Source organism: Humulus lupulus, chromosome 1 (genome assembly GCF_963169125.1).
Source record: "Humulus lupulus chromosome 1, drHumLupu1.1, whole genome shotgun sequence".
Taxonomy (NCBI): Eukaryota; Viridiplantae; Streptophyta; class Magnoliopsida; order Rosales; family Cannabaceae; genus Humulus; species Humulus lupulus.
In genome coordinates this window covers 7,282,475-7,294,513 of record NC_084793.1, presented here as the reverse complement: position 1 = coordinate 7,294,513, position 12,039 = coordinate 7,282,475, and the positions used below count along the sequence as shown (strand labels likewise).

The window sequence follows — 12,039 nt, the reverse complement described above, 5'->3', positions numbered from 1 at the left end:
TCTAAAGATGACAATAAGTGCTATGTATGTGGTAAGACTGGCCATTACAAAAGAGACTGCTATTTCAACAAATACAGAAATAATAGCAGAAACAAGAAAGTTGGAAGAGGTGGAAACAAGCATGAAGATCAGGACTCAGCCAACTTTACAGATGGCTATGACTCAGGAGAGGTTCTGATGGTGGCTTCCAAGAGTTCTAATGAGAGATGGATACTGGACTCAGGCTGCACTTTCCACATGACATACCAGAAATCATGGCTAAAGGGCTTCAGAACTACAACTGGAGGGAAAGTGGTTCTTGGAGACAGTAATACTTGCAGCATAGAAGGAATTGGAGATATTAGTATCAAAATGTTTGATGGTGTTATCAGAACACTCAAGGATGTGAGGTATGTTCCACAACTCACTAAAAATCTAATATCTGTTGGAACTTTAGATGATGCAGGGTATACAAACAAAATTGAGTATGGAATCATGAAGATCAGTAAAGGCTCTATGGTTGTCATCAAAGGAGAAAAGATTAATGGCCTGTACTATTTGATTGGAAGCAATGTACATGGAGAGGCTGCTGTAGCAACAAACAATGAAGATGCAAAGACTGTTCTGTGGCATAGGAGATTAGGACACATAAGTGAGAAGGGTTTGAAAGTCATCTATGATCAAGGACTGTTAGGCAAAGACAAAATCAGCAAGGTGGAATTCTGTGAAAGCTGCATTTTGGGTAAGCACCATAGATTGAGCTTCAAAACAGGTAAACACACATCTAAAGGTATTTTAGATTATGTGCATTCTGACTTATGGGGTCCAGAAAGAATCCCAACTCATGGAGGTAACTCTTATTTCATGTCCATTGTAGATGATTACTCTAGGAAAGTTTGGATATTTCTGTTGAAAACTAAAAATCAAGCACTTAATAAATTCAAACAATGGAAATTATTGGTTGAAAATTTAACAGAAAGAAAGGTTAAAAACTTGAGAACTGACAATGGACTGGAGTTTTGCAGTGATGAATTTGATGAGTTTTGTAGAAATCATGGGATACAAAGGCATAGAACAGTGAGGATAACTCCACAGCAAAATGGAGTGGCTGAAAGGATGAACAGAACATTGCTCAACAAGACAAGGTGCATGATGTTCAGTTCAGGATTACCAAAGAAATTTTGGGGAGAAGCTGTAATGACAGCAGCCTACTTGGTGAATAGAAGTCCCTCAACAGCAATAGAATTCTTGACACCAGAACAAAGATGGTCAAACAAGCCACCAGATCTGTCAAATTTGAGAGTATTTGGCTGTACAGCCTATGCTCATCAAAGTGAAGGTAAACTACAACCTAGATCTGTGAAAGGTGTGTTTTTGGGATATCCTCAAGGTGTTAAAGGTTATAGAATTTGGCTAAAAGATGAACAAGGTTTCAAAACAATCAATAGTAGAGATGTTATCTTTAGGGAAGATGAATTCCCTTGTCTGAAATCTACTAACAAAACTATTGATGCTGCAGATATCTTTAGTACTAACCCTGCAGGTATCTCAAGCCAGATGCATGCACCTGATCCAAATCAAGTGGAACACTTGGAACCAGCACAGCATGCACCTGATACAAATCAAGTGGAACTTGAACAAATGCAACATGTACCTGATCCAAATCAGGTGGAACATGAACAAATGCAACATGTACCTGACCCAAATCAGGTGGAACCATATGATGCACCAGCTGGATATGATGAAGAGGATATGGAACCTGACCATGAGAATGTTACCAACATCCAGGACTATTAATTAGTTCGAGATAGGGAAAGAAGGGTGTCAAAGGCAACTCAGAGATATGGATTTAATGCTCTTGCAGACATGCTTGCCTATGCCTTTATAACTGCTACAGATCTGATCAAGATTGAACCAAAGAGTTATTCAGAGGCAATAACAAGTAAAGAAGCCAAGCTTTGGAACAAAGCTATGGATGAGGAAATGGGATCACTGATCAAGAATAAGACTTGGGTTGTAATTAGAAGACCTCATGGCAGAAGGGTAATAAGCTGTAAATGGCTTTTCAAGGTAAAACCAGGAATGAGGGAAGGAGAACAACCAAGGTACAAAGCAAGGTTAGTTGCAAAGGGATTTAGTCAAAAAGAAGGCATAGATTTTAATGAGATATTTTCACCAGTTGTAAAATACAAGACAATAAGAATTATGCTTGCATTGGTTGCTCAGTATGATTTGGAACTTGAGCAAATGGATGTCACCACAGCCTTCTTGAATGGAGATCTAGAGGAGGAAATCTTCATGGAACAGCCAGAAGGCTATGAAAAAGGAAATGCAAAGGACTATGTTTGTCACTTGAAGAAGTCCTTGTATGGGCTAAAGCAGGCACCAAGACAATGGAATAAAAGATTTGATTCCTTTATTACTCAGCATGGTTTTGTGAGAAGTATGTTTGACACCTGCCTATACTATAAAGGGTCAAGTATTCTTCAAGCTGAGTATCTTCTACTATATGTAGATGACATGCTACTGATCAGCAAAGAAAGATCAAAGGTAGAAAGGATCAAAGAGATTTTGAAATCTGAGTTTGAAATGAAAGATTTGGGGGCTGCAAGCAAGATACTTGGGATGAATATTCAGAGGAATAGGAAACAGAACAGCTTGTTTCTAAGTCAGAAAGACTACCTAGAAAAGGTAGTTAGCAAATTCCAAATGAATGGCTCAAAGCCTGCTACACTACCTCTGTCTAGTCAATTTCAATTAAGCAACAAAAACTGTCCAAAGACTGAAAAGGAGAAGAATGATATGAAGGACACACCATATTCAAATGCAATAGGATCACTCATGTACTCTATGGTTTGTACTCGGCCTGATCTTGCATATGCTGCAAGTGTACTAAGCAAATATATGGGAAATCCAGGTAAGCTCCATTGGGCTGCTTTGAAATGGTTGCTGAGGTACATCAACATGACTACTGAATTAGGATTGAAATTCAAAAGAAACCAGGACACAATTCAGGTGGAAGGCTTTGTAGATTCTGACTTTGTAGGAGATAAAGACTCAAGGAAATCAACAACAGCCTATGTATTTCTGATTTCAGGAAATTGTGTCAGTTGGAAATCTCAAATACAACCTATTGTAGATTCACTAATTCGATTTTAGTTGAATTTGAGTACTAATAATTTGAATTGTAAATTATAAATTATATGCAAAAGTATATGTAGGGGTGCTCATCCAGTCTGATCCAACATTTTTGTCACTAACTAATCCAATCAAATTAAAGGTTGGATGTTGAAAATCATTATCCAATCCAATCCAATTTGGCCTCAAAATCCAATCAAATCCAACTGTAATTTTTTTTTCCAGACAAATTAATTGTAATTGGATTTGTAATTGGATTGGATTAGTTATTTTATCTTTGAATATAAATTTTAATATGAAAGAAATTAACAATAAAAAAACATGCAAAAGAAATCATACAAAAAAAAAAAAAAAAAAACTAAACACAATTTAGTAGTAATACTAAATTAAGTTCTTACAATTACCACATTAAATCTTTAAAATATTAAGTTTACAACAAAATTGTTCAAATTTAAAACTAATGTCCCAAAACCAATAATACAATAAATAAAGTGCTTAGATAGTAACATAACATGAAAACAACAACAAAAGCATCTCCAAAGAAGTGGTAACATAGCATCAAAATACAACAAAAATATAATTAAATATATATATTAATTAAATTAAATAAACTTGATCAAGAGTAAAACTATAGCATAAACTAACTTTTATACAAAATTATGAAAAACTTAATGTATAAAATTGAAAATTCTCTAAAAAAAGCCATACAATAACATTTTTTTTAAATCTATATTTTTGTAAACTTGATTGAAAAAGCTATATAAAATATAATTTCCTCACAGTTTAAAAATAGTGTCAAATTTAGTACAAAAATAATAAATATTATATTTAGCACAATATTTATAATTGTGCCGGACACATATAACAATATAAGATTCAAACTCATAAAAAAAAAGTAAAATTTCATGAATAATCATTTAATTAAATAAATAAAAAATCTCTCATTAATAATCAATAAAATAATATTTAAAAATAATTAATAACATTATTATAATTAATAATTGATATGGGGAAGGAAGCAAAATTCACGTTCAGAGAAATAGTGGAGGCAACTGAAGACTTCGACAACAAGTATTGCATTCTTTGGTAGTTCACATGAGCTAGTTCTTGCTGTTAATTAGTGGTTGCATATGTCAGATGGTCCTACGACTATGTGGCCCCTGGTTATAATAATTTTGCTCAAAATGAATAATTACATGCATGAACGCTTTTTAATTGAGATATTCTAACTAATGCATATAAATATGGATACATATTTTTTTTAGAGCTGGCTTTGACCATGCGTGTCACACAGAAGTGTGATGTCTATATGGTTTTGGAGTGGTAGCTTTAGAAATTATGATGGGAAAGCATCCAGGTGTGACAAGAATTATTTGGTTATATTTAAAAATCTTCACTTATTCTATGTATGATAATATTCTCTCAATCTAAAATTTAATTGGTGATTAGTGGAGTTACTCATGTTCTTATTAATGATTTAATATTCTATGTGAGACATCATACTCCAATATCCTCTCAAGATGGTGTTGGTTATATTAAAAATTAATTGATGATTAGTGGAGTTACCCATATTTTTATTAATGACTCAATATTTTTACACTTATTCTATGGGGGATATCATTCTCTCCATATAAAATCCAATTGGTGATTGGTAGAGTTACTCATGTTCTTATTAATGATTCAATATTATATGTGAGACATCATACTCCAATATCCCCTCAAGATGGTAGGCGATTTTTCGCTCACCAATCTTGAATCATCTAGTGACTCTTCTTCAGCTTGCTTATGTTTTTAGATCGATCTCAAGAATCTTTTTGCACTATGCAGATCTCGTGCGACTTATCTCATTATTTTGATCTCAAGTGTTTTTTTTACACTATGTGGATCTCGTGTGACTTGGCTAACTCTTTGAATCGGTGTGGATCGAATGCCCGCAAAGGAATTGGCTCATGATACGATGACAAAAATCATGAGACTCTATCTAAAAACCGATTGGTGATTAGTAGAGTTACTCATATTCTTATTAATGACTAAATATTCTTATATTTATTTTATGTGAGACACTATACTCTAATAGGGTGAAATGTTGAAATCTTTTTATTAGAGAATATGTTCTTAAAAGATGTGTTAGATCAATGGTTGTGGTGTTAGTGGTCAGCTTGGCATTGTCATGTACTAGAAGTAGGCCAGAGTCACGACCCAGCTTCGGCACCTATTTTCCAAAACTAACACTGCCCACAAATCCCAGCTTCTTTCTCATTGGAGTTTCCTTCTCCATCTTCAAAGCTACCAATCTGTAATATCTTCTTTTATCACTCATGTAAGAATATATATTTTGGCTTTTCTTCTTTTGCAGATTCTTTGGGCCTAAATTTACTTAATTGGTCAGGTCCGTTAACCCACGCATATCACGAAGTGTGCGTAATTGTCCTTCAATTTGAAATTTCCCCGAAATTCCTTTGTACCCATCATGCAATATTTTCTCGAGGTGCCAAATTTGAATCTCTCCACCAACATCAAAAAATAATCTTTTTAGCTCCCACTTTTGTTGAGAGTTCCCATTTTGTTCATTTGCCAACTTTTATACAAAAATGTTTTTTTTTTTTTAAAAAAAGATTCTACTTTGTTTATTTTAATAAATAAAAAAAATATTTAATTATGATTCTGTTCCACACCATACACATTTTTCTCGTTTAAAAAAATTACTCACACATATATATGTATATCAATTTATATTTTTCTTCTATAAGCATATATTATATTCCACACCAATATGTATAAGTATATTAGTTTGTATTTTTTCTTCTAAATTAAAATGTAATATATGTTTATAGAAGAAAAATATAAATTAATATACATTAAACATATGTGAATATTATTTTTTAAAACCATATAAGTTTATTATTTTAACATGTGTGATTAATTTTTTTAAACTAATATATAATATTTTAATTAATATATATATAAACTCATTAGATGAAAAATCACGATTCATTTTTGCTAATGTATACCTCATTAGATGATAATGTTTGTGATAAGACATTTTTCCACAATTATCTTAACTTTTCAATGTCGATTCACCCCTATTCATAGGTAATAATTGCACCATTTCTCATGTTCTATACACATGAGATGAGATGCATATGGGATCCATTTTAATCATACATTCCTCTCTTTCAAAAAATAAAAAAGTTAATAGAAATACTGATCATATTTATGTACACAAATTACAGTTTAGTAATAACGTAGTATACACAGTATCATTTAAAATTTTATGAAATTATTAGATGCACTATAGAACTTCACATCAGTATAGACCTTTATATTGCTTTTGTCCTTTACACTGTCCTAAAAATTATATAAAATTTGCTTTATTGAAAAATGTTGAAAGGGAAAGTTTTGGATTTCCGAGAGTCAAGAACGTTTTTTCCCTCTATATAAGAGAGTGAAAAACAATAATCCAATTTATTCAAATCAAGCTTTACAATCTGAAGTCTACACCATGAAAATAGTTCCACGAACTCCTTTCTCTCTTCTTGTTCTTGTTCATCATATTTTTGTTTTGCTTCCATTGAAGATTACTTCCTCATCAAAACCACAAGCAGAGGCTCTGATAGGATGGAAGAACAGCTTGGTGTTGAAACCATCTTCTCTGAATTCATGGTCCAGCAACAACATCAACAATCTTTGCAACTGGACTAGTGTTGTCTGCGATGGCTCCACCGGGGAAATCTCACAAATAGACCTCTCCAACTTGTACCTGAAAGGTTCATTAGACGAGTTCAACTTTTCTCCATTCCATAACATCACTGTATTCAACCTCAACAACAATAATATCGCTGGTTTTATACCACCCGCCATTGGTAATCTCACCAAGCTCACTTTGTTGGACTTGAGTGACAATCATATTGAAGGAGAAATACCAGTGGAGATGAGCCAATTGTCAGAGCTTCAATATCTTAGTCTGTTCAACAATTCTCTTGAGGGTACAATTCCTTACCAGCTCAGCACTCTAGAAAAGGTACGACACTTGTCACTTGGAGCAAACTATTTGGAGACTTCTGATTGGTCTAAATTTTCAAGCATGCCTTTGTTAACCTACCTTGATCTTTCTTTGAATAACTTTAATTCAACATTCCCAGATTTCATATTAAAGTGTAGGAACTTGACCTTCCTAGACATGTCCCAAAACAAATGGAATGGCTCAATTCCAAAATCTGTATTCTCCAATCTACCGTTACTTAAAATGTTGGCTCTTTCTCGGAACAATCTAACCGGTCCAATTCCAACTTCTATGTGGAACCTCAAATACCTCATCTTTTTCTATGTAAACAACAACCAGCTATCAGGAGAGTTGCCAGTTAACATTTTCAGTCTTAGTAACTTGGAGGAATTAATTCTTCACGCCAATAATTTCACTGGTTCAATTCCTTCAGAGATTGGAAACTTGAAGAAACTTAAAATGTTGGATCTTTCCGAGAACCATCTCATGGGTCCAATTCCATCTTCTCTATGGAACTTAAAAAACCTTACTTGGCTGCAACTTTTCAACAACAATCTGGTCGGAACCATACCACCAGAGATCGAAAATCTAGAATTCCTCACAACTTTTGTTGTAGCCATTAACCAACTATCAGGAGAGTTGCCAGTTAACATTTCTAGGCTGAGTAACTTGGAGAAGTTATTTGTTTATTCCAATAATTTCACTGGCTCAATTCCTTCAGAGATTGGAAACTTGAAGAAACTTAAAATGTTGGATCTTTCCCAAAACCATCTCATGGGTCCAATTCCATCTTCTCTATGGACCTTAAAAAACCTTACCTTGCTGCAACTTTTCTACAACAATCTGGTTGGAACCATACCACCAGAGATCGAAAATCTGAGTAACTTGGAGACGTTATCTGTTTTTTCCAATAATTTCACTGGAACAATTCCCAAACACTTTGGGAAGAACATTCCTAGATTGAATTTGGTTAGCTTATCAGACAACAACTTCTTTGGAGAGTTGCCTCAAGAATTGTGTAGAGGGCTCAATCTAGAGGAGTTGACGGTAGACAACAACAACTTTACAGGGGCATTGCCTGAGTGCCTGAGAAAATGCACCAAATTAAAAAGAGTAAGGCTCGATGGGAACCGATTCACAAGCAACATCACCAATGCTTTTGGCGTTCACCCACATCTTGATTCCATCTTCTTCAACAACAACCTATTCATTGGTGAAATTTCAATTACCTGGGGAAAATGCCAGAATCTCACCAGATTGCAGATGGGCCAAAATAAAATCTCCGGTAAGATCCCTCCGGAACTCGGGAGTTTGACAAAGTTGGAACTTTTGAGCCTAGAGTCCAATGAGTTAAGTGGCGAAATTCCAACTCAATTGGGAGATCTTAAACTTTTGTACCATCTTAATCTCAGCAATAATCATTTGACAGGGGAAATCCCTACGAGTCTATCAGATTTGAGTGAGCTACAGCATCTTGATTTGTCGACAAACAATTTAGCTGGTAAGATACCAGAGTGGCTTGGTAATTGTGAAGGACTGCTGAGCTTAAACCTCAGTCACAATATTATATCAAGTGAAATACCACCAGAGCTTGGTAATTTGGCCTCTTTGCATTATGTATTGGATCTGAGTAGCAATTTAATATTTGGAGAAATACCCTCAAGCCTCTCCAAGCTTACAATGTTGGAAATCCTCAACATCTCTCATAACAACCTCTCAGGTAGTATTCCACAATCATTTTCCCACCTAATGAGTGTAAGTTGCATCGATTTTTCTTTCAACAACTTGAGTGGTTCGATCCCAACTTTCCAAAATGCTCCAAAAATTGTTTATGATGGAAATCCTGGATTGTGTGGAAACAGTACAGGACTTAAGCCTTGTAGAAGGCAAAAAAGCAAAAGTAACACTGTTCTTATTATAGTCATGGGCGTTGTTTGTGGCCTTGTAGTTCTTGTTACTGCCATTGTCATGACTCTCATATTGTGCCATAAATTCAAAGTGTTAGATAAGCAAAGGAAAAGTTCTAACCAAAAGGACACTCATCAGTCATTGATATGGGAGAAAGACGCAAAGTTTACATTCGGAGAAATCGTGGAGGCAACCGAAGACTTCGACGACAAGTATTGCATTGGAAAAGGAGGCTTCGGTACTGTTTACAAGGCTATATTGAGATCACATGAGTTGGTTCTTGCGGTTAAGCGGTTGCATATGTCAGATTCGAGTGACATTCCCGAAGTTAGTCGCATAAGTTTCGAGAATGAGATTCGAACTCTGACCGAAGTCCGACATCGGAACATCATAAAGCTTTATGGGTTCTGTTCAAGAAAGGGTGGTTTGTACTTGGTGTATCAATATGCAAATAGGGGCAGCCTTGCTAAAGTATTATATGGCTCAACCGATCTTGATTGGGATTCTAGGGTGAAGATAGTTCAAGGACTAGCTCATGCAATCTCATACTTGCACCACGACTGTTCTCCACCAATAGTCCACCGCGATGTGTCTTTGAACAATGTACTACTCGGCTCCGATTTCGTTCCAATACTTTCAGACTTTGGCACGGCTCGATTGTTGATCCCTGACTTGTCCATTTGGACAAATGTAGCTGGGTCTTACGGCTACATGGCCCCAGGTTACAATTTTACTCAATATTAATTAACACATGCATGAACTTTTAGATTGCCAATATGCTCAAATTTAATTTTTCAAGTGTTTGTTTTCAAATTGGTTTTGTTGTGCAGAGTTAGCTTTAACCATGCGCGTGACAGAAAAGTGTGATGTCTATAGCTTTGGAGTCGTAGCTTTGGAAATTATGATGGGAAAGCACCCAGGAGAACTGTTGGAATCTTTATCATCAGCCCGGTCGAAGACATTATTTGCAAATATGTTATTAAAAGATGTGTTAGATCAACGGCTGTTACCTCCTTCTGGGAGATTATCAATGGTTGTGGTGTTAGTGGTGAGCTTGGCATTTTCATGTACGAGAAGTAGACCAGAGTCAAGACCCAGCATGCATTTTGTGGCGCAAGAATTGTCGACCAGCAGTAGAGCTTCCATGATCTCTGAGCCATTGAGGATGATTACTATTGAGAAGCTTGCTGCACTTCAATATCAGTAGTAGAAAAAATATTTAATTAATTAGAACTGGTACTTATGTAAGAGGTTTATCTCGTTCTACAGATTAGTTAATGTTTTTACTACTTGTTCAATAAAGATCATAGTGATGAAGTAATTTTAGTTTTTATTTTACTCATGATTTGTATACAAAGTGCAGTATTTCTCATCGAGAAAAAAGATAAATAAAACAGGGGAGTTTGTTTTTCTGTTCTTAAAATTTGTTGATTTATATGATTCTCGTGGTGTTTGATGTTGTATATGTAATCTGCTATATAACTCTGCAATATAAGGTTATTCTCATGTTTGGTAAATGGGAAATAGACTCGAAAGGAAAGATTAGAAAAAACAATGAATCCATCAACTTGGCCTTAAAATATACAATTTCTGTATTTTTTTCCACCTTAATTTTCAAAAGTTATAAAACAAGAAAAGTAGTCAAAGTCAACACAAAATAAATATAACCACACTTTATCATTATTATTTTATCTAGTATAGCATCGTGCAAATTTGGAAAAGTATGACTTATTTAATGATATATGTGAACCAGATGAACGTGTAGAATGGCTTGTAACGGTTGTTGATTTCTTTGATGTTGTTGAGCTTAAACCATATGGACAAGCTTCTTTGGTAACTATGTATCATGATTTAGAGGAGGAACAAACTGAGAGCAGAATTTAAACACTTATTTTAAAATCATTTGAATTGCAACAAATGATTTTGTTAACATATTATTAATTAATATTTTAATCTTAATATATTTAATGAATGTTAAGTAACTTTTTATTTTTTTATTGGATTTTAAATATTATTATTTAATTTAAAATAATGTATTGATTTTTTTAAATAAGAAATAAAAATTATCAACTTGGAGCAATTATATATAGGTTGCCACACAAATGCATCTATATGGCACTTAGTTATTAAAGTACAACTCTTTGATAATAATGATCATAAAGTGAGTGGAATGAAAACTCTTGTGGATATAGTCTTTCTACTCAATAGTTAATAAAGATTTTATCAATAAATTAACTGAATGCATAAAATGTAAATCAATCCAAAAATCCTTTTCACAGGCTAATACATGGCTATTCATAAACAAAAATGAGAATTATGTTGTCAACCAAAACTAAAACAATCACAGAAAACGTCAAGCAAAAATTAGAAAACACAAGAACAAGTAAGAACAAGCAAAAATTTTAAACTAAATGCAAGTAAAAGACACCCAAAAAAAATTATAATTTTTTATAGGATCAAATTTAATGTTTCTTTTCATATTTAATACAAGTAATCTGTCACCCCTCTTATATTAATTAGTTGCATTTCTTATGACAGAAAATTACTCTTCTCAGAGTAACTGATTACCCTCGTGATAACATATTATTTAACCAACTTTTACTTGCATTTAGTGTTTAAATTTTTTTGTACATATTTAGAACCATGAAAGAGTAATCAATTAAGTAATTTGTTACTTTAAAAAAAAATACAATCTAAAAAAAAAAAAAAAAGTGTTTACAATAATAAAAAAAACTAATAAATACAATTCATATTAAAAAAAAAATTTGCAAAACAACTAAAGTAAGATTTAACATAAAAATTGTTATATAATATTCATATAAAAAAATCAATTAAAGCTAAAAAAATAATAATTAAATGAAAACTTGATCAAGAGTAAAACTATAGCATAAACCAACTTTTATACAAAATTATGGAAACTTAATCTATAAAATTAAAAATTCTCTAAAAAAAAAGCCATACAATAACATTTTTTTTTTAAAATCTATATTTTTGTAAACTTGATTAGAAAA

The 12,039-nt window shown here is 33.4% G+C and overlaps 1 protein-coding gene across 1 annotated transcript; it reads left to right on the top strand.

Moving 5' to 3' along the window:
• The first annotated feature begins 6,385 nt into the window (after positions 1–6,385).
• On the top strand, positions 6,386–10,451 carry LOC133784679 (MDIS1-interacting receptor like kinase 2-like). Its single transcript, XM_062223970.1, has 2 exons — positions 6,386–9,749; positions 9,859–10,451. The coding sequence occupies exons 1-2, from the start codon at positions 6,620–6,622 to the stop codon at positions 10,233–10,235; spliced, it is 3,507 nt and encodes a 1,168-aa protein (XP_062079954.1). The 5' UTR covers positions 6,386–6,619; the 3' UTR covers positions 10,236–10,451.
• The last annotated feature ends 1,588 nt before the right edge of the window (positions 10,452–12,039 follow it).